The sequence below is a fragment of the Mirounga leonina genome, unplaced genomic scaffold, assembly GCF_011800145.1.
Source record: "Mirounga leonina isolate KUSES-001 unplaced genomic scaffold, KU_Mleo_1.0 Mir_55, whole genome shotgun sequence".
Classification (NCBI taxonomy): Eukaryota; Metazoa; Chordata; class Mammalia; order Carnivora; family Phocidae; genus Mirounga; species Mirounga leonina.
The window spans coordinates 10,903,868-10,927,656 of NW_023270816.1; the positions used below are offsets into that span (position 1 = coordinate 10,903,868).

General features: G+C 49.4%; 1 protein-coding gene across 1 annotated transcript in view; it reads right to left on the reverse strand.

Annotated features, from left to right (window-relative positions):
- The window catches only part of LOC118001932 (WD repeat-containing protein 27-like), a 70,333-nt gene that overhangs the window by 15,754 nt on the left and 30,790 nt on the right, over positions 1 to 23,789 (reverse strand). The window contains 11 exon segments of the mRNA XM_034992116.1: positions 2,902 to 3,023; positions 4,542 to 4,639; positions 8,912 to 8,972; positions 8,975 to 9,023; positions 9,905 to 10,323; positions 13,766 to 13,852; positions 15,122 to 15,219; positions 17,814 to 17,908; positions 21,757 to 21,972; positions 22,156 to 22,232; positions 23,232 to 23,335. Of these exon segments, the coding sequence (XP_034848007.1) occupies positions 2,902 to 3,023; positions 4,542 to 4,639; positions 8,912 to 8,972; positions 8,975 to 9,023; positions 9,905 to 10,323; positions 13,766 to 13,852; positions 15,122 to 15,219; positions 17,814 to 17,908; positions 21,757 to 21,972; positions 22,156 to 22,232; positions 23,232 to 23,335 (1,426 nt within the window).

The window sequence follows — 23,789 nt, forward strand, 5'->3', positions numbered from 1 at the left end:
CCCGCCTCACCTGCCCAGAGGAGCCCGGGCACAGGGTATGCCATGCCGCGTGAACCCACTTCTTTCCGCACAAGGGTACCAGTTCACTCCTGCACACCCGTACCCCAGGGCGCACAACGGCGCCAGGCGCAGACTCGCTGACACATACATTTGGGTGAATTCGTCACTAGGTTGATTAATGCATATGCATACACACACATGCATGCGCACATGGATAAACACATGCTCACACACCCACACATACATGTGTGCGCACGCGCGTGTGCCTGCATGTCCTCATCTGGTCCAGGCCACAAGAGTGGTGAGGACAAACGGGCAGGCACCGGGATGCTCGGTCTCAGCCATCCCCCAAGAGCTCGCCGTGGTGAAGTGTTGCAGGCGCGGAGTGACAGGATCCCAGTTCTGCTCATTAGGCTCGTTATCAGGATGTGGGGAAGCCCCAAGCCTGGACACAGAGAGGCAGCACGGAGGCCCCCAGACCACAGCGCCCCACTGGGGTTTGGACCGGGAGCTCCGTGGCCAGACGCACAATCACTGCTGACGCAGCTCAGGGGACTGGCGCTGCGTGTCTCGGCTCCCACATCCATGCATTAGGACTCTCTGGGGACGGAGTTCATGCACGCTCAGCACATCTTGTCCGGCACGTGGGAGCACACCCGTAAGAGTGTGACGGCAGACACTGGGGGATGCCTCCTCCTGTCCTGGGGAGTGCCCCCCAGGAGCTAAACGTCGCCAGAGCTCAGTGCATCCCACAGAAGCCATCTATGGCACCAGAAAAGGGCCTGGGCCCAGCAACCCAGGTTCCCGCACAAGCCCAGCCTGAGACCTAAGTCCACAGAGGGATGAGACAGGAGAGCCCCAAGGGCCTGCAGGCCAAGTCTGATTCTATCCCAAGAGTTACTGGGAACCTCAGGGGATTTCAAGGAAGACACTGAGATGGTCACTTGTATTTAGCAGTGGGAGTGTGACGGGTTGAGGAAGACCCTTGTGGAGACAGCAGATTGGGGTGGCGGCAAGGGCAGAAGGATGGACGGACAGACTGCACAGGGGGTGCTGACCAGGCAGTGCTGGGCACACTCGTGGTGTTCATGCCGTGGGTTTACATATGGGAGTCAGGCTGTGAGGACACACGGGGCACAGGAACCACCTGGCTCTTAGCCCAAACTCACTAACTGCTTGGGCTAAGGCAACCTGTCTGTTTTATGTATCTTCACAACTCTCCTAAAATCAAGTTCTGTCTGATAATATGTGACAAGGTAGAGTCCCCGTCAAATGCAGCCTTCTCCAGTCTTCCCAGGACACAATGACTGTCCTCATGACCGCAGCCACACTCTCATCTCATGTGACAGCACTCGCCACAGTCAGCTCTGCATGAGTATGACCCACGTCCACACCTACCACCTTCTGTGTTACAGTTTCTTTGAAAGCAATTTCTTACTTCAGCTTCTGATCTTCTACTGCAAGTAGCAAATTCTTGAGCATTTATCCTTAACACTCACAGGAACAAAGGGATTGTGTGAAATTAGGTGCATCAGAAAAGAGAGACTTTTTAAGGCAACGCCCACCAACTTTCATAAATTTATATTTAAAGAAATAGGAAGAATGGTTGTCATTTAATGAACTGAGAATATGTTAAGAGATTTACCTGCATTATCTTATTTAATCTCTGCAACAGAGAAAAGTAAGGAATGCAAAAGGTTTAAAAGTCTTCTACCATGAAATGGGAACAGAGGGCTGGAAATAGAAAATCCCAAGATGTCAGACAAAACAGCATCACATCGTTTTTCAAAATGAAATGACTTCTTTTGAAAATATGAGAAAATTGTTTAGTTCAAAAGAATTATCTTTACCATTATTTTAAAACTAGGGTTTTGTTTTTTGTAAGTAAAAAGCATTTAAAACTCCAAAACTGTATTTTGTATTTCCAATTTAACCAGCTGAAACAATTTAAAACAAATATGGAACCAAATGGAAAAAATAAACATCAGACTGAGATTTTCAGATTTTCATACCAAGTTTCATCTAGATGGAAGTTTTCATGGCTCTGTGATAAATCCGAGAAAGAAATAAAGAACAGAACAAATAAAAGAAAAATAGGGATTTATAATGGAAATGTTGACAAACCACTTTCCATACACAAAAAATGATGATGGTGATGATGATGATGATGGTGGGGATGATGGTGTTGGTGATGGTGGTGACGGTGGGGGTGGAGCCTGCTTAGGATTCTCTCTCCCTCTGCCCCTCCCTCCCTCTAAAAAAACCCAGAAAACAAAGAACAATGATTCCCTTGAAATCATAATGCAGATTTCAGAAGACATTATAAAGTCATTCCAAATATATCAAAGTAGTTGCAGTCTTAAAAACAGAAGTTTTGTTCACAATGTCTTAGATGCCTTTTGGGTTGCAAAGTGTCTTTTAAACTAAACTGTGAGACAATGAATTCGTCAAAACAGCACCTCCTCTAATCTCGAGTCTGTAACCCTCAGCTGTGGGTAGTTTTAAAGTACTACTCCAACAAAACAGAGTAGGTACTTCTTAAAAAGAAAAACTATTGATTTCTGAAGGCCGCTTCACATTCCAGGAGGATCTACATGACTCACTCAATCCTTTAGTGTCTGAAACACCCAAACCCTCCATCAAGTTTTAAGTGTGAATGCATTACTAGTAAAGTTGAAAAATAGGCCCATGAAACAATCAAAGACCAAAGTACAAAAATTAACATTCCATATGATATTAAACTATCTTCTAAGGTCAAACATCAAGGCTTAGAAAACTGATAACTAAAGATTAGCATTGAATTTGGTAGCACTGGTACAAACTTGCATCAGGCATTTGTACGAGTCAAATGCTTAGACATACAATTCTACAAATGATATGTGCTGTCGACAGCTCACTCACTTTATTCTGGCAGATTTGGTGGACAGGCCGTGAATGGGCTTCTACGATTGTGGCTGCGCTGCGACCTGCATTGAGGTCAAAAACTTCCAGAGTCCTGTTCCGGCCAGCTGTGAGCACAAGATCTGCATGACTCAGTTAGGGAACTCCTCTCAGCGATCCATCACCGGGAATGAGCAGCCCCGCGTATTCTGTTAGGACTTTTGGGACGCACCGGAAGACACACAGGATGACTGTGGCTACGACGCCTGAAGCTCCACAGAAGCTGTGCTCACAGCCCCGCTTCCCCCTCTGGTCCTGGGCATCTGGCAGGAGCTGCTGGGCCGTGGACAAGGGCAGACCCAGGTGCTACACACCCCCAGGCGGGAGGCCCAGAGGTCTAACTTCAGTGACATGAGGTTCAAGGTGTCCAGGAAATGCCCCAATCAAGAGATGGAACGGCAGCTGAATCTACGGGTACTGAGCTCAGAAGACAGGTCTGAAGGTAAAATTAGGCAATGCAACCATAAACGTGGACAGTGCCGCCCAGAGCCGGCCGCACGAGAGCACACAACTCCCAGCATGGCATACCACTGGCTGAGCATCGCTAACTTCTACACGTGGGACAAGAGCGGCAGTTGATGAACTTAGGGTTCATGTGACCACCAGAACTAGCCAACCTCCCAAGTTCAGCCCAGAACACTGTCATCAATAGAATGGAAATAAAAATAATATGGCAGAAAGATTACCAGATTCGATAATAAACCCAGTGCTAACACTGAAATATGCAGAAACCACCGCTCAAGGCCAGAATACTCAGAAGGACACATTCCTGCGAAGTGTTGTGTTGTGTGTTAGCCAAGGGTCTAGCAAAAAAATATCACATTTCTAATTACACTAGAACCTCTAATACCTTATATCAGTTCTTCTGAATTTCAACTATAAAACTCTCCAGAAGAACATAACTTAGACCCCTGAATAACTTAAAATTTTATAAGATGAATTCCTAAAGATCAGGGCTTTTCTTCTAAATAAATCAAAATCGATGCTTTTAATTAAAAGGGATGATGCTAGCCAAAAAAAGTCAAAAAATAAACTTCAGACTCAATTTCATCTTCAGCATTATGGCTGTAACTTCTGCCATCCTCCTTTTTTTTTTTTTTTTTAAGATTTTATTTATTTATTTGAAGAGAGAGACACAGCGAGAGAGGGAACACAAGCAGGGGGAGTGGCAGAGGAAGAAGCAGGGATCCCGATGTGGGGCTCGAACCCAGGACCCTGGGACCATGACCTGAGCTGAAGGCAGACACTTAATGACTGAGCCACCCAGGCGCCCCGAGACTCAATTTCATCTTCAGCATTATGGCTGTAACTTCCGCCATCCTCCACAGAGCTGGGGCAAACTTCCATTAATGGAAGGATACCACCCACCATAGGTGTAGCAGTTCATTTTTAAAAAGTACTAAATTACTACATATCATACAATAAACTACAGACCAGAAATACTGGGTTAGATGCTCTGTTGCATCCACGTCTAGTTTTCCTCTGAAGCTCTTTTCACCAGAGATGAAATCACTACACATATAATTATGCAGAAGATGTGAGCTCCCTGGGCCCTCGGCAGACGCTCAGGATGTGAAAACCAAGAGCAGAGGCAAGGATACAGGAATAGAAGTCGTTTACAGCTGATAAACTGGTAATCTCTGTCATACCAGTCGTGGGAAGCCTGAAGACACATTTGCACCTACTCTTCTGTTTATATCTGAAAGAAAAATAAAGATAATTGATCTTTGTTTCTCTCCCACAATTAAGCATTCTACAATTAAAAAGCTGAATATGAAGAAAGTTTTCATATTACTGAATAATTATATTTTATAACATCGAAGGAATAAGTCAGCTACCTTAATTTTCCTTTAGGAAACTCTAAATTTTCCTTTAAGAAAACTTCATGAAAAGGGGGTGGGGTGGGAGGGATGGGGTGGCTGGGTGATGAACATTGGGGAGGGTATGTGCTATGGTGAGCGCTGTGAATTGTGCAAGACTGTTGAATCACAGACCTGTATCTCTGAGACAAATAGTACATTATATGTTAAAAAAAAAAAAAAGAAGAAGATAGTAGGAGAGGAAGAATGAAGGGGGGGAAATCGGAGGGGGAGACGAATCATGAGAGACGATGGACTCTGAAAAACAAATTGAGGGTTCTAGAGGGGAGGGGGGTGGGAGGATGGGTTAGCCTGGTGGTGGGTATTGAGGAGGGCACGTTCTGCATGGAGCACTGGGTGTTATGCACAAACAATGAATCATGGAACACTTCATCTAAAACTAATAATGTAATGTATGGGGATTAACATAACATAATAAAAATTTTTTTTAAAAAAAAAGAAAGAAAACTTCATGAAAAAATATCATATAAATCCCCAAATAATTCATTCTTGTCTATGAGAAAGCAAATTTTTCTCCTAATTCTAAAATAATTATATATACTTAAGAAGACTTCCAACCGGTTATAAATTATCTATATTTCCATTAACACAAACGCTGTTAATATTTTCTAAAGGGTAACATAAGCAGTCAGCATTGGTTTAATAAACATACAACCTCAAGAATCCCTAACAATAATTTTATAAAGGAAAGGAACCCGCTAGCAATCTTACAATGTGATCCTGGCCCAGGGAGGCCCAGGGGAGATCTCTGGGGGTGGCCCAGGGGGGCAGGAGCAGGTGCGGGATGGGGCAAAGTGCCGGGAGGGCTCCGTGTCTTGAGCCTGCTGGGCGCTGAGAGGGAGGATGAGCAGGCCATCAGCCTATACCTTCCACAGGAGAGTGAGTGCTGCATGGGGGCCTGGGGCCATATATGCAGGGGAGGCACAGAGATGGGCATCCAGAGGCGTGACTCAGCAGGTCCTGGGGCAACGGCGATGTGGGGGTCACCCACACAGACTTGAGGGACAGATGGAGCTGAGTCGCAGGAGAGGTTTGAAGGGAAGCTCAGTGACAACGCAAAGATCCCACAAATTATTCCTGCTGAAAAACTGCACGGATCATACAGTAGGTGGTTCATGGAGCAGAAAGCAGCCGCTTCATGGGGAGAGCTGCGGAGAAGCTCTGCGGACACCACAGACCAGGAGAGGCACGTCAGAAAGATCACGCAAGCCAAGGGAGAACATGCACAGCTGAAATCACAGGGCGTGGCGGTGAGGTGGGACGGGGGAAGGGACAGTACCCGTTTAAGGCACAGGTATTCATGTGACATAGTGGGCCACGTGCCCATTTCAGCTCAGAGGGAGGGGATGGGCAGGGGAGAAGGGCCAAGGCAAGCGCTGACGGGGCCGGCAGGAGCCCTGCCCGAGGGACAGACAGCTTTGCTGAGGGGCGCTCATGCCTGCGGCCTGTGTGAGGTTTGGCGTCCCATCCTCTGAAGCCTTGCCAGTTTCCAAGAGTCCCCACCCCCAGCTGATGGGGGCGTTTAAGTGGGGAAGGCAGCCGTAGCCCAAGCAAGCAGCAGGCCTGGGGAAGGGCCTTTCTCCAACAACCTCCATGGGGCATCTCCCCAGACAGAAGGAGGTGAGGACGCCCGGGTTGCGCATGACCACCCACTGGAGGGTCAGACCTCTCGCAAAGGGCCATGTTAAGCACGTGCGAGGCCAGCCCGGAAGGAATCCGGTGTGAAGGCCATCTCCACGTCCCAGCTTTGGCTGCTGGACCGGAAGTAGTCTGCAAACACAGTACTTCTTTCCAAGGAACTGCATTATCAAAAATGTGAAGACATTAAAAACACCAGGCTTGCAACAACCAGTAACCATTCAGTTCCTAATACCTGGCCCCAAACTCACACCAGTGGAAAGCAGGCTAGTAAGACGCAGCAGGCACATGATGCCACACCACAGCCTCGGGAGACGGGCCAGGAGGCTGCAGGGGTAATGCCACAGGGAGCCCTGGGCACTCTGCTGTCTGCTCGGCCACGGCGCCCGCGTCCTGCTCAGGAGCAGCTGGGACCCCATGGATACATCACACCTGAGCCAAATCCATCCTGGCCTCAGCACATGTTTCTTGGCCAAGCGGCTGACCTAAGAGTAAGCCAATCTTCTGGCTGAGATCCGGGGGCACCTGCCATGCGTGTTCCTCCTTCACACTTAAAAAGCTACCCAATAAGGCTACTAAGCTGAAAACTTGCCCACAGGTCTCCCGATGGGCACAAGGGACCGGGGATGAAACAGAACCCACAGTGATTCGCAAGACAGACCCTGCGCTCAGACTCCAGAAACACGAGCCCACTCAGACTCACGTGCCCCACAGTAAGAGCACAGATGCGCTGATGTGGGGGTGACGCCATGCGTCTGATGGGTGAGGGAAGTCTCGCAGCAATCTGCCCAGTTTATAAATAAACTCTGACAATCCCTGCCTGCACGTTCCTAAGGCAGGTCCCAGCCCCAAGGGCCTGGGATGCTCCCAGGGGCCCGCCGCCTGCCGGCTTCAGCACAGTCTCCCCCTTCATGTTGCTGTAAGAATATGGATGTGACGCCTGGAGCCAGAGCCGCTACCTGGAAACCAACTGAAAAGCAGGACAGCACGGCACACAGTCCTCAAGCCTGTGAGCCTCCTCCCTCCAGATGGCTCAGCTCCAGGCTGACACGAAACACCACCATCAGGTACTTAGTTATAGGAAGGAAGACGGCACGGCATCCCCTGCAGAGAGGACGCAAGGACAGACAGCCTCCGGAGAAAGACAAAACCCACCCTCACTGTGTGTACGACACACAGCTCACTGCTGGCACAGAGCAGACGAGTCTGAAATCACCCCGCACGGTCCCGCGTCCACACGTGCACAAGGAAATCCAGCACAGCACTGGTTAGAGCATGGGGCGCGTCGGAAGAAGCCGGGTCTCCGGCAACAACAGGATGGGTGAGGACGCTATGGCACCTACCCGTTGTAGAGAATTTCATAACAGCTGCTGCGAACAGTCTGAAGTCACACTCACAGGCACGGCTAAACCTCAGAAACAGAATCCTGATTATTATGAAAGGTGTGTTGCATTAGCAAATATAAACCATGGATGGGAAGCAAACACACCAATCTCAATACGAGGAAAGTTACAACAGCCAAGACTGGAAGCAGCCAGGTGTCCACGGACGGACGAACGGATAAAGAAGATGAGGTGTATATATATACGGTGGAATACTGATCGGCCATCAGAGCGGATGAGACCTCGCCATGTGCAGCAAGGATGGGCCTGGAGGGTATTATGCTAAGTGAAATAAGTCAGAGAAGAACAGATACCCTGTGACCTCACTTATATGTGGAACCTAAAAAACAAAAGAATAACAACAACAAAACAGAAACAGATTCATACATACAGAGAATAACCTGGTGGCTGGCAGGAGGGAGGGGCGGGGGGCAGTGGGGGGATGGGCAGAATAGGGGAAGGGGATTATGACATATAGGTCCTGGGGATGGGAGTGCAGCACAGGGAATACAGTGAACAGTACTGGGTACTCTGGAAGGTGACAGATGGTAGCTACACTTACCATGGTAAGGAAAAAAAAAAGCAGAGGAAAGAGGGGGTGGGAACTGGCCCAGGAAGGCAGGCCACTAATTACCCCATAATGTTTTATTTCTTCAAAAAATTTGAAAGCAAAACAAATGTTAATATTTGCACAGGGAGATGTGAACAGGTGTTCCGTCTGTATATTTAGCACGTGCGTGTGTGTATGAAACATTTCCTGTTTTAACTTCACTACAAACAGTAGGATCGTCCCACATAGTATCAATCAGATGCGTTGCTGAACCACGGTAAGAGTTCCACGTTCCGAAGCCCTGGGGCCTCTCGTCACACCAAGGCCCCCGCGTGCGGCACTGCAGGCGAGCTCTGAGGAGGGAGAAGCCTGTCCCTCGGCTCTCACCAGCAGCTTGCGGTGAGGTGATTCAATTTTGCACAACATGCGTAAATGAAAACCCTCTATTTACATACGACCCGGTAGGAAACACGGCTCCCCCGGACCATGGAGGGAAAGGAAGCGAAGAGCAGGCTACGCACCTTTGGATCTCATCCTTGCACGTGTCGACGTGGTACTTGAGGAGCTGGAGTTCGGGCCCGAAGACGACAATATAGAAGTGTCTATTACGTACTTGGAAAACACATCTCTGCCCTGGAACGTAAATCAGCAATCACGGCCAACGTAACAAAGGCAGACAAGACACACACGGAGACTCTACACGTGGACACTCATCCTTAGAACCGGTTCCCCATTTTGTTTCTTCTTCCCGACTGCTTCTGAAAGATGTCACACGATTGAAATGTTTCTGTAATGAGTATTTTGAATCCCAGCCATTTAAAAACTTTAAAATAAAACTGATCTTGGCAGTGAGCATATTAAGCAGTGAGGATTTTATTAAAGGTAAGTATTAACCATGGAACACAGTTCTGAGGCGTCAGCGACATGTGGGAGACGACAGTGTCAACGACCCTAAAGCAGACCCGTCCCCGTGAAGCTGCTCCCAAACGCCTTGTCCCGGGGTCCCCGGGCTGAGGACTTCCCTTCCTGGCTAGTCTCTTTTTTTTTTTAATATTTTATTGATTTATTTGAGAGAGAGAGAGAATGAGAGAGAGCACATGAGAGGGGGAGGGTCAGAGGGAGACGCAGGCTCCCCGCCGAGCAGGGAGCCCAGGAGCCTGGGATCACGACCCGCGCCCAACGCAGCCGCTCAACCGGCTGGGCCACCCAGGCGCCCCCTGGCTAGTCTTCCCAGGACCCAGGCCCCTTTCACAGTGACCCCCGCAGGCGGTAACCACAGCCTGGACCATCTGACCCGCGGGGGCGCGGCCCCGTTGCCACCTCCGTCTCCCGCCTCGGCTGCGACGTCATCCCCACCGCCCTCCGGCCTCTCCCGTCGTCTCCAAAGGGTCTCCCCTAAGCGCGTGGAAACGCTCCCACGTAAGGGAGTGTGCGTGCGCGTGCGCGCGTGTCCGCGTGCGCGCGACACCCGTGTGAGTGCGCAGGCGCACACGCGTGCCAAGACGCTGACGCACTGACCGCCGTGGGTGCGCGTAGCCCCTGCGGTTCAGCCGTTTCCCAGGCTCCGCGTGAGGGTGCAGGCCCGGGCCCCGCGAACGCCCGCCTCCGGGACTGCCGGCCCGCCGCCGGGGCCGGCGTGGGCCTCGCCGCGGGCCTCGCCGCACGCCGCGCGAGCTCCGCCCCACGGAGGGACCACAGCCGCAGCGTCCCGGCCGGCGCGGCTCCCGCACGCGGCGCGCGCTGCCCGTCGTGCCCCGACGGAACACAAGCACCGGGCCCCTGGACTTGCAGCCCGCAGGACCGGCCGCTCGGGAGCGGAGCGCCGGCCCGGGGATGCCTGTCGGGCTCAGTGCGGTCTGCGAAGGAGGGGCTTCCAAAACGAGTGTTCGCGACACGCAGCTCAGAGTTGCGTCTGTGCTTGGAAAGACACCGACTGTGGAAACACAAAACGCGGCAGTGTAAGAGGCAGGGGGGCGCCTGGGGGGCTCAGCCGTTGGGCGGCTGCCTTGGGCTCGGGTCACGGTCCCGGGGTGCTGGGACCGGGCCCCGCGTCGGGCTCCCCGCTCGGCGGGAGGCCTGCGTCTCCCTCTCCCGCTCCCCCTGCTTGTGTTCCCTCTCTCGCTGCCAATCTCTCTGTCAAATAAATAAATAAAATCTTTTTAAAAAAATTACAGATAGAGCTCAAGCCGCGCTGGGAAGCAGAGGAGCCCAAGGACAGGCAGAGCCAGGCCGCTGGGGAAATGAGAACCGTGGGCTTTCTGGAGTGGAGAGGGACAGAGAGGCCAGGCTGCGGTGCGAGCGCCCCCCGCACGGCACAGCTGGGGAGTCTGGACCGTGCCGTACCACACGGGGCACGGGGATGGGCCCAGGGACCCCAGAGGCACAGCAAAGCCGCCTTTCCCTGCGGGCCCCGCGTCTGGCCCGGATGGTGGAGAGGGGACCCGCAGACGCGGCAGCGCATCCGGGAACGTGCCAGCCTCCGGCTCAAGCACTCTGTGACCGAGCGTGCAGGGAAGCCAGTGCCCCCGTGAGGACATTCTTGCTGAGGCTGGACCACCGCAGAGGAGACAGTGAGGGGCTGACCCGCCGGAGAACCAACACGGAAGAGGTGGAGACGGCAGGAGGGATTGAACAGGCACCGCAACCCAGGACAACCAGAGCCGGATTTCCCAGGAAACAGCTCTGCTGCCCTCTGGTGTAGGTTTCTGGGGGTTTTACCAGAAGGACGGAGGCCCCAGCGCCAGGCTGCAGGCCTGCACGCACCATCGCTGCTTTGCTGAGAAGCAGCAAGGCCGGGGACACCAGGGATGGCACCTGTGACGCTTCACTGCAGGTCAGTGTGTCTGAGAACCCGCAACCACCCACTCCGTCCCAGGTGCTCTGGGCCCGGCCGCAGGCCCAGGGTGAGGGCGTGACAGGTAGGCGGCTCTGCCTGTTCTGGCCTGGCACCTGCAGATGCACCTGTATTCCCAGCTCAGTGGCTCCCTTCCTCGACATCGCATAGGGGAGCTCAGACCGCCACCGCCTCACCCGGCAGTGACAAGGCCAACAAGCCACGAGTCAGAGGGACACGCACAGTGAAGTCACCACCATTTAGCTGGGTGTAATTCTTCCCAATTAAGTGGTGATCCACTGCAGTGGGGACACCCTCCTCTGTCCTGCCAGCCCTCCCTGCTAACCAGTATTCTGAGCCTGGGCGCCCAGACAAGGTCAGCTTTGTTACCAAAGAAGGCCGAAGTGCTCTTATCGCAGAAACCCTAAACAGGCACCCCTCTGCTGACCCCCAAGCATCGCCGGGGCATCGATGAGCCCACCCAGTGCAGCAGCTGGTAGGGCAGGGACAGACCCCTCTGACTCCGAATGAGAACACTACACGACCTCCTCCTCCGAGCTCCAGCCTGCACACAAGCAGCAGTGACCGCAAGGCCTGGCGCGGGGACCCCAGTTCCAGCCGGCCGGTGTACCTAGCAGGGACCTCGGCTGGGCTCCTCCTTCCTCCTCTCAGCTCAGCTCCACGCTGCACACACTGCCTTCTCACTGAACCACACTCACGGCCTCGCACCTTGGATGGCAGGTTCCCCTGCGGCATGCACACTGTGGGGATAAACCTCAGGAACAGAACGAACAGGACACAAGACACATCTGAGTCCTCTCCTTCCCTGGGGCCAGGGCCTGGCCTGAGGTGTGTGACCCCCGACGCCACAGAGAAGGAACGCAGGATGGCAAGAGTGTGGCCGAGATCAAGCAGACTGAGAACTTCCAACCAGGAAGCAAGATGTTCTGAGCTCAAGTCCACCCTTTTTTCAGAATTGGTTTTTAAGCAACTCCATAATATTTAATAAAATCTTAACTAAATTTAATCTTGTGAAGGGGCTGGCCCCAGAATTCCACTCTTACACCCCTCAGCCCTGGGCACATCCTCCTGCAATGTGCTCAGATCCGTCCACCCGTGTCCTCAAGCATCTGCTCTGTGCCCAGCACGCGCTGAGGGACGGAAGCAAGGTCCCCACGATGCTTGTGCTGGACAACAAGGTGTGATGGGCGGCGTTCCACATTCGAAAGCACAAACATGAAGCCCTTATTGAATTCAGTGCAGTTGTGACCACTGGCTTTCAAGCTGGGATGCACAGCTGGCTGTGCTCTCCTGGGACCCAGTCCTGAGTTCTCTAGGAGGGGATTCTAACTTAGCATCTAATTTTAACCACAACAAAATACCCAGATTATACTGGCCTCTTTTGTCCTAGATTGTGATGAATATTAAAGCGCCCATTTTCCTGCTTTTTGTGTCAAGTGTGGAGAAAGCAATCGTATTTTCAAAGTTGAACCGTATGACTAGTAACCCAGCAGTACAAGGCGGAATGGTGTCCTAGAGCAGGTGGGGTGGGTAAGAATGACACTTTTCCCCAAAACACAAACAGGGCACTTTTTTAAAAGGCAAGTTTGAACATCTCCTGCATTATCTGAATTCAGCCACAAGCCCTATTCCTGCAATAAAACAGAGAAACATCCACATCCAACATAATTGCCATTTCTATCAATTGTTGAGTGATAGAAAGATACCCAGGCGGAATCCCAGGCACATGCAAGGTGCCTTAACAGGAGCCTTCAGAACAACAGTTTGAAGCCAGGAGGAGCCACGGAGCGTAGGGGATGATGTGGCTCTGGGCCGGGAAGCCGCCCTCCAAAAGGCCCCCCAATGCTGTCAGGAGGCCCGTTGTAGACTCTGGAGGTACCCGAGTCTGGAGGAACGCTGTGGAGCATGCTCCTGCCCCCCTCCACCCACCATGTCTGCGCCTCACCCCCTCCGCCAGGTGCCCCCTCCTCTACTTCACAGAAACACTTGGACCGGTAGCATTTCTGGGGGTTTTTTTGTGTTTTTGTTGTTGCTAAAATATCTACCAAGTGTGAGCCTTGCAGTGAGAGGCTCCAGGAGCCTGACCGAGAGTGGGGGTAGCTCAGAATCTGTCCGGAAGCTACAACAGCAAGACTTCCAACACCTCTGCCCTCACCTCAAATCTACTCACCCGAGAAACATCCTCACCTCGTTACGTTTATAAAAATGTCTGTGTACAAACCCTCCTAATTTTCCAAACGTGCTTTAGTCATGTCTGTAAGATCTGACTTTGCCCCTCCCCAGCAACTTCGTAGAAGCTTAGTTCCCTGACCATGGGGCACTGCGACAGAACCCCTGCAGCCTGGCCTTCCTGGTTACACCCCTTCTGCCCAGTTTAGTGGGGCCAATCTGGTTTGCTAAACCTCCATGCAAGCCTTAGTTCTACTCCAGTCTGATCTTAAAGAGAAGAGCAATTGATACCCAGGACCAAAAGGAGACCCACCCATAAATGTATAGTAACTAAAATTAACACACATCATACCTGAAAAAACAGCAGGTGTCCCAGTGAGATCAGCACGGAAGACCAGCGAGTGGTTGGCTAAGCCACAGGCAAGCCACCATCCATCCCCTGCTTAAACACGGTAAGAGAGAGCCCTGTAAGATCACAGCTCACAGGAGTCACACTTGCAACAGGTAAATATAGAATCTGTAGTTAACTTGACATTCGTTTTGTCAGGTTGTGAGGGAACCTAAAACAGCACTTGCTCAATGGCTAACCACCACACTTTGAGGGTCCACCAGGTGGCATCCCCCAGGATGTCCTTTAGAGAGGACCTGGGAGTTAGGAGCCACAGGGCTAGTCAGAGTCAGCATGGGGTTCTGAACCCAGAGAACCCTAAACCCCAGGGCACCCTGCCTCCCATCAACAGATTTTAAGACACATAGTATTCAGCTACACAAGAATATTTAAACCTATCCCTAACACAGGGCAGAACTAAGTTACAGACACCCCCCCAAGATTTTCCAACTCGCGGAGCTCCTACTTTATTTCTAATCATATCATACAATCACATGATCATAAATAAGCAAGACCATCTCACACCACAAAGGTACTTTACTGATGATATTATGTATCTTATTTCCCAAAATCACTCAAACATGCTTTGGCTAAACTTACATGAAAAACGAAGGGAACTTCGCATAGTTGGAAGTAATGAAACCTGCAGGAATGCCCTCAAAATGCTGAGGGGTGGCCTTCTAGCCACCGGACTGAGGGCAAACACATCTTCTCACCTCTAGGTATGTCTAGAAACCAGAAACAACGTGTGCTTCTGAACAAAGAGCTCAGATCGCAGAGCCACCTGGACGGGAGCTGCTCCCCACTTCCTGCAAACTCACTTAGGAAAAGTGCTGAAGGCCCAGAAAAGAGTCTGGCAGAGGCATTTCAACGCGCTTGAGAGAACATGGCCATCACCAGCCCAAGACGCGCTGGGCCTGCAGGAGAGGCTCCATCTGAGGAGGGATGGTGACCACAGAGGACACTGAGGTAATCTGCCCTGAGTAGTCTCCTCCACCGTCTGCGAACCAGCCCCCCACCCCCTCGCGGCTCCCTCCAACACTACAGAGGAGAGGGTCACACACACACAGCACAGATCTGGCCGAGCCTCCCAATTCCAAATCCAGGAGCTCCCGTCTACAGCAGCGGCCGGCGCGAACGGGAATGCCCTAATAATGCCAGTACGCTCAAGGGCAATGTGAGCTTTGATTTTAATCCAGACTCAAACAATGCCAGAAAACTTCACGCAACCAAGATTTTTAAAGCTCTATTTACAACAGAACAGTGGCAGTTGAGGGACCCTTGGAAACACAGCGAAGGGCTGCCCCGGGCGCGGCCTACCTGAGTACTGGACGCAGCTCGCAGCGGCCGGCCCGTGCGCGAGGACATGCTGCTTGTGGACTTTGGTTGGCGGAGAACTCTCCAAAGGGTATTCCTTACTGGAAGGAACATCAGAAAGATGAAAATCGAGAGAGTTCAAAGTGAGATGAGAAATAAAACAACGGACTAGAAATGGTGGATTCTCCCCTATTTACATGTGCAATTTCATTCTATCCAACTTAAATACATATAAATACACACAGAGCCATGAATTACTCTGTAAAATGCACTTCTGCTCCATTTTCAGTACAAACTGTCAAGGATTGCTCATGTTCACCATACACTGAAGTGACTCTGTGAGGACTTGGCGAGAGAAGACATCCTGCACTTCCCGGTTTCGCACTCTCTGTGGGCGGCCATCATACTAAGTTCTCTAGTAATCTATAGATGGCTTATATCTGCCGTGAGAATAACCACATCCCCAGGCTGTGAGCCAGACCATGGCGGCTTGCGGGAAAGGACCGATGGCCGGGACCCGCGCAGGGGCAGGCTGGGTGGAGTGGGTCCTCCCACTGAAGGCATCCATCTCTTGAGGCAAAATCTCCTCAGTGTTCACGTTCAGCATCTGGTTTGGCAGCCTCTGAGCGGCAGCAAGGCCACAGGCCTCCTCCCTGGTGCCCATGTGGCCCCCACAGCCCTCCCACCTCAGCGGGACCACCTGTCACGCAGCGCTGCTGCGCACTTCGGGGAACGTGGAAAGGCGCCAGGCACACAGCAAGGGCAGAAAAAGAAAGTAGCTGTGAAGACAGGCTGTTGTAAAAGCTGGAAGTTACTGGTGACAAGTTACACATTTATTCACAACTTTAGAGGCTGTACAAGCTGGAAAGACTGGCCTTGCAAGCCTGCCCCAGGCAGCACCATCCGTCCAGAGTGAAATCTGGTAGGTGTTTGGAGGAGCCCTTCCCTGAGGAACACTGGCCTGTGTCTGGGATGTTGTTTGGGGTCCTCCCCTCACTGAAACCCCTCAACAGAATGCCCCCCAGGCCAGAAACCCATCAAAGACCACCGGCTCTGTCTGGAGAGCTGGGTTCCTGTAGGAAAAAGTCACCAAGAAGATCAGAGTTGAGCATGGCTCTTGGTGCTGCATTCCGTCCCCAACCACTGGTCTGAGGATCACAGGGTCTGAGGGCCCCTGCTGGGGTCACGACCCTGCCATCCATGACCCGCTGATACAGGAGCAGCGGAGAAGGGCAGGAAGAGCATCAGGACATAGGAGAAACGTCACAAGACTGGGTAAAACCAGCATTCTCTGTGCTGTGGACGAGAGCAAGTGACATTTCAACACCACAGCCTGAAATCTCTGTCCAGATGAGGTCATCTCCAAGTGTGGGACGGGGAGGGTGCTGGAGGGCCCCCCACACACCTTCCCGTCCAGGAACACGGGGCCTGGGGACCGGCAGGACTGGCCACAGTCCCGCACACCATGTCCTGTGCAGCACCCACGGGACAAAAAGCACGTCCAAGTCCACGCGCTCAGCTCGGGCCTGCAGCCCTGTGACTGCTCACATTCTTCTGTCCAGTTATTACCCAACAAACTTATCAAGAATGATCCATCATCGACCACAACACTTTCTAAAACAGAATTTTAACAAAAATTAATATTCCTAAGTTGTTAAGGTGGTAAAGAGAGCAACCTGCCTGAAAAAGGGTTAATAAGGAAGAACTGAATGTGACCAAAAGGGCATGTATATACAAGTGATGCACGCACACTGAAGCACATGTGCCCATACGTACACACAGACTCACAAGCTCGCACACCCGTTTGGAACAAATTCACTTAGAGTATTCAAAGGGTCTCTCCAAATTACACATTTACTTCGGGCAAACTAGTAACGTACCACCTGTGACGGGCCCTACGTGGTAAAGAGCAGTCACCGCTGCTCCTGGTGTTGGTCTTTGGTGAGAACAGAGTTACGCTGTGGAAAGCAAACACGTTAGCCTCAAACTACAGTTCCAAGCTTCTTAAGAGACCTGTATTTGCAGCAAAATATACATATATATTTAAATATATTAATGCTTCAGTGCCCCATGCTGGAAATACACTGAACATTCAATTACTTCAACTGTAACAACTTCCCTCCCACTTACACATCTGCAGTGGCATTCTTGGGACAGTGTCTCCTTTTGGAGAATGAAAGCATAGGATCACAACAGAAATTGAACTGCATTTACAGACGTTATGTGTGAACCTACTCAGAAATAGAAGTGAAATCACTCGGAAGTAATGCTGAATCCTCCCTTTAATAAAATCAAATTATCGAATATTGGCAGTAGCTGAACAGTCACCTGGTGCTGGCCTGTTTTTCAGATGAAGAAACAAGACCCCAGAGATTCTGGGACACAGAGTGCCGAGCCCCAGGGATGCATGCTGGACAGCCACACTCCCACCCCACACCTGCATCCAAGCCTCTCGGAGCAAGCAACACACTCTGCATCAGGCCGTGCCCAGAGCCATCAGGACAAGGGGCAGGAGAGGGTGGCCCGGCCGTGTGGCACGGCCAGGGGCTCTGCATTTGCCGCAGGATCCACAAGACCCCTGGGTGCTGAGGAGGGGCTGGGGCCCAGATGAAGGAGGATGGGAGAAGAGGGCTCAGGTATACTGAACCCTACCTCCATGTCCCAACATGAGCAACCTATGAGCGCATTTATTCACTGTGATGTGGACGCATACCCAGACGACCTCACTTTGCTGTGGAAAACCAGGGGCTGGTCCTTAATGGTGCTCCGCATGGCTGCATAAAATGAGTGTCAAAAGTAGCAAATACTGAACATGACAAGAACAAAGTTCCTTGAAAACAGAAAAGTTCACACAAATGGAATGAGGTTATTACCTATAAACTTAAGAGGTCTCATACCTGATGCCAAACCAACCACTACCAGCAAAGAAGGTCACATCAAGGGCATTAAAAGCATAAGAAAACAACAAGACAACGTTTTTCTCATTCCTCAAATGATACTGAATTGCAGTATGTTCAATGCCACATATTTCAAATACTCTGGATGAACATGTCAGCTCAAGGTGTAAAAAAACAGGCCCCACACAAAGCCCAGTCTGTCTGAAATTCTGTCCACGGGATGCTAAAGACCAGCTATCAGGAACAATTTGCTCCATAAATCTGTGACAAATACATCTTTTCTACAAACAAGAATAGCAATGATCTTAACTCAAATTCCTCGTTTATACTTTTTTATCATAAGATAGAGTAATAAGAAAGATAAACCACTAAAACATAATTACATCAGCGCCTTTTAATGGCAATAAAACTTATTATCCTATTTTTAACCTAAGTCTTCCACAATACTGCAGACTGATAAAAATTCTGACATTGCATGAACTTACCACAAATATTTATAAATCTCAAAAATTCTCTCAGATGAAATAAAATTCTGCCAGAATTATTTACATTTACATGCACTTAATACTTGGTATCCAATAGAATATTCTGTACAATAGTATAAAATACCTTTAGAAAAATGGATAATTGTATAATATTGAGTTGTTTTTAAAATAGTTCTTTTTTTTTTTTTAAACAAAGAAATTTAGTTCAGTTTCTGACACCATTTCAAACCTGTAACCTGGACCATATTCCCATCAAAAACCAAGTGAAACTAATGAGCAAATCACTAAAATGACATGTATGTGACCAGGAACTGGGGACGCATCCCGGCTTACACAAGGCAGATCCCCCCTGGCGGGGGGGGGAGGCAGGCTCCTCAGGGGAGACCTGGAAATAAAACTGTACCCAGAGAGGACCCAGAAAACCTCTCTCCACCTCAATGTCAAGTGAAGGAGAAAAAAAATCTCCAAGAAAAATAAAGCCAACAGTACAGTATTTTCAGGATCAGGTAATAAGGTTGCAGGTGCATTAGTGTACTTGATTTTCAGAGGGTCTTAAAATTACTAGAATAAAGTTAATGAATATGTAAATGCATATTATTTAAATAAATGCCCTAAGCATCAAAGTAAAGCAATTCTTCATCACAAATATTTCTTATTTCTATATGCTTTTTGCAAGTAGAGGGATGTAAATTTTTAGATTATAGGATAGCTATAAATCAGTCATTTTCAGTAATTTTCCATACAAATGTTTTTTTAAACAAGACATAAAACCGTCATAAAAAAAATCAACACTTTGATATTTCACCACTCTCTGGATACAGAGAAATTATAATCTCTGTAATAACCTTACTATTTATTTCATTGTTCTTATCAAAGGTTTTGTTCTACACATCATTTAGCTGTGACTAAATGGTATATCATATACCCCATCTGAATAAGATGATCCATACTAGCGAAAAATGAAAAAAATCCATTTTTAAGGGTAAATCTAAATAAAACATATGCAAGAACAAAAGCTAAAGAAATAAATGAGTTTGGTAAAAAAAGTAGAAGAGAGACTCATCGGTCTCATTTCACAACAGATTTCTGCATGGAGGTGCGCTGTGAAATTATATTCCTGAAATGTAAAGTCGCCCACATGTGGCTGATGAAAATAGCTGGCCACACTTACAGGGAAAAGACAAATTACATCACTAGTCACGTAACGTACAGATTTCATCCCACAAGTAATTCTCCTTGAGTAAAAATATACTTAGAACTTCAGAATATTATTCCAACTGTTAGCAATGTAATTAATATTTGTTAGTCACAAGTTTTCCAAATAATTTTAATAGAAGCATATACATAACATGAAATTCTTTTTGGTATTAAGAAAATTATTCAAAAAGACTTTTTACATTATGCAACAATATGCAAGTACTTAATACCAATCAACTGTACACTTAAAAATGGTTTAAAATGTTAAATTTTACATTATATGTATGTTACCACAATAAAAAAAATATACACAAGAAACAAGAAATAAATGAACAAAACATGTTTTTAAAAAGAATATGAGAAACAGACTTTTACCATATCAATAAAGTATAAGATCATAGTATACACCTAGTAAAGCCTCTTCACTTTCAGTAACACACGGACATAGGAATGGACAATTCTTTGAGGAAGCTGCTATTTAAATAAGGACTGGTAGCTGACTTCCTGCTGAGCAATCCTCTCAGCTGGGTTTTCAGACTGAAGGGGAGAGACGGGGAGCAGAGAGAGACAGAGCAGGAAGGGTCAGAAGAGCAGGAGAGAGCCGCAGCTCAGAAACCCAGCAGGGGTGATCCAATCCCCAGGGGACCTGGCTGGCAGTGACCTGGGAGGGTGGCAGTCGGGGGTTCTGCACTATCTTTCCCAGGACAGTCAAGGATTTCAGAGGGTCTCATGGAGAAGGGAGGGGACAGATGGACACAGGGGCCCACCTGGGCAGGAGGAAATCTGTAGGAGAGGAGAGCCTGGAGGTCCTAGCAGGGGGGCACTCCATCCTACCCAATCCTTCCCTGTCCAGGAGCTGGGTCTCTCACCAGAGATGGAGATAAAAGCAGACTGACTGAGCACCTCTATTGTTTTTTAATTAGGTCAGTAGAGGCTTAACAAGACTGATTAGGACACTGAGTTGGTCACTGAAGGGAAAAAAAAATCATTATCAATGATTCTTACAATGGAAATATATGGAATGTAATGATGTCTATCATCTTAAAACAGAAGTTAATTTTAAAATCATTTCTTTGTAAAAAGTAACATGTGAATTTGTTTTCTGCTTATAATAAAAACAATAAGAAAAATTTTTGAGGCAATCGGGAATAATTTATATGGGCTGGCTAATACAAGAATTACCATTGGTTTTGATATAATGACGTCACAACTAGGTAAGCAAATGTCCACATGTTTTATAAATGCATGCTGAAGTACACAGGGGAAAAATAACATGATGTTTGCAATATGTTTGAAAATTATTCAGCAAAGAGAGGCAAGAAAAGATTGCTCCCATGATAAATGACTGGGCATCCCTGGGTACCACTGCTCTTCTGGCCATGAGAAACATCAGCATTTTTAAATATTTCTGAATTCCTCTGAATTCTACCCAATTCAGGAAAAGAAACATCTAGCACATTCCCTACCACAAACAGCATGTAAAACATACGCGAAAGGCAGCGAAATGAAGGAACACCGGAAGGGAGGAAACACTAAATTTTCATGCTGACAAACACGAATTCACAAAGTAAGAGAGTGGTGCCAACCAGCACGGGGCCGAAGGGCAGCACCAGCTTTGTACACTGATATTCCAGAGCACACTATACTAACCGGACTGTCTCTGCGGAGCCGGCTGCGTCCTGTTTTCCTCAGCAGGTCTGAAGTGCAGCGGAGAGGTGGAGAGAACAGGGGCGCTAATGTAGAGACACAAAGTGCACCAGGAGAGCAGACTCACATACCGGCCTCATAGCTAGGAAACGTACATTTTAAGGACAGTCCCAAGCGATTAGTAATTCACGTACATACGGGTGTGCAATGTTTGGAAACAAGCTTACTCTTATCCTTCTAAGAAATAATTTTTAATATTATTAATAAAAGTGCCATTTCATAATTCACATTCTATCCTGAAATACAATAGTTTTGCATTAAAATAAACTATGAATCATTTAGTTTTAAACAATATAGAAGCAATACCATGAGCAATCATCTTTCAAACAGAGTTAGTACAGTTGGGAGTTTACTGAACTTTACTTTTCTTTCTTAAGATCAAGAGGAACCGAAATTCCCCCGGCTGGTGAAGTTGCAGGTGTATACCCCACTGAGGAAGACTGTACCGAGGCAGCACGGACAGATCCCTTCCCGCGCCGTGGCCCCGCTGAGACCTCACCAGAGCAGCAACATGGATTTCCAACAAGGCGATCTTACGGCCACACAAGGACGTGAGCAAGCAGATGGCCTGCACGGACAGTCAACAGTGAACACACAGGACCCCACGGCAAGCGCAGCATCAGTAATGACATTAGCAGTTACGCTGTAGCTGCACGTGGCACCGTGCGCCCAGCAACATGCCGCCTGCCAACCATATGGCCCCCGGGGAGCTAAGTGGCACACAGCACAAGTACAGAGAGCTGCATTCTGCAGGACTCAGCTTCTCATCCCCGGCTTTGCTCATCACTGCACATGATCCGGCAACTTGAATGCTGAGGCTCCTGAAATCTTCGTTTCCAGCAAAGAGAAACAAACCAGCGCTGCTGACGGGATAAGTGGAGGGAACCACCCACTCACGGACACATCTCTGCACACAGGCCTGTGCTGGGGGCTGGCAGGTCTCGAGCAGCGAGGCCCTTACAAGAACCCTGCCCCCGGAGCGGCCCCGAGTCACAGAGAAGCAGGCGCCCACAGAGACCACAGACCCCGTGCACGGTGTAGCCTCAGGGGGAGCAGGGAGAACAGAGCTCCCGGGGCAGGTTCAGGTGAACCTTCAAGGGTGAGCAGGAGGAGAAACGGGAGCTCTGCTTTGGAGGGTTCAGGCAAAGTCCCGCAGGTGATGAAGAGGCACAGTGACTTCCCATGAGGATGGAGGCATGGGCTGGCCCAAGCTAAGAACTCAGACTCTGTCCCCAAAGCGCAGGGGCCTTAAAAGAGAAAGAGGGAGCTTGCATTTACAGGTGACCTTGGCTGCAGTGCACACAGGGAGGGTGGAGAAGGAAGCATTAATCATGCCTGCATTTCTGGCAGGGGCAGCTCCGTGCACGGTGGTCATGGAACCTGAGGACAGGAACCAGGGTTGGACAGGAGGGTGCCCCAGCTCAGTTCAAACAAGTTGAGGCTGACAAGCTGATGAGGCCGTCCAGTCACCCAGTCACGGTGTTAAGTCTCCAGTGGGAAATACTGACCGGGTGGACTTAAGAATCCTTGGTAGGAGCTTGGGACAGATGTGGGAGTGCTAAAGAGAACAAGTGTCCCTCGGGGCCCTGCACACACATGGAAGATGGGAGGACTGGGGACCAAGGGAAGGGAGACCCACCAAGAGGTAGGAGTGGACTCAAAGCGTGTCCTTGGGATCCCGCGCACAGAGGCTGCCCATGGCCCGTCTGCACATTCTGATGACTAGGCCTTCTACACCAAAAGGGTCACTCTCCCAGATGCCAGAGAAAAAGATTAATTGAAGTTACATGAAATTTATATCAAAGATGATCTGAACTTTGATCTTACCCTTGTAATGTAAAACGGCTTCCAGTTCAAAGTTTGCCAAGTTAAATATGAATAAGCCAGCTGAGCTTCCAATCCGCAAGCATGTGGTATTCTCAGAAGAAAGACTAATTTTAAAGGAAAAAGAGAAAACGCCCAGCTGGTCTCCCTCCTCAGGCTCCCATCCCACAGAGCGCCACGGAGCGGGCCCTCCTTAAGCTCCTGTAGGCAGCCGGCTCTTGGCATTTAGGATCTATAACTATCCTCGACTAGGCTGGTATTTTGGGTTTCCTGGACACCTGCTGTCTGGCGAAGACAAGTACTAAACAACCACAACCAGATCCCAACTCGACTGTGATCTGCAAGGTTTTCCTTTCTCCGAGGCCACAGGACTCTGCTCAGGTGGGCATCCCTGTGAGAGGCGCAGCACAGCACCTGCAGGTCCTTCCACGCAGTGTCTGGAAAGGAGGAAACCAGCTCAACAGGAAACAGACGAAAGTAGCAGAGCCCATGAAAGGCCAAACGCAGCTCTGCTTTCTCTTCTATTTTCTGATATACAAACTAGATAAACATTAATAAAGG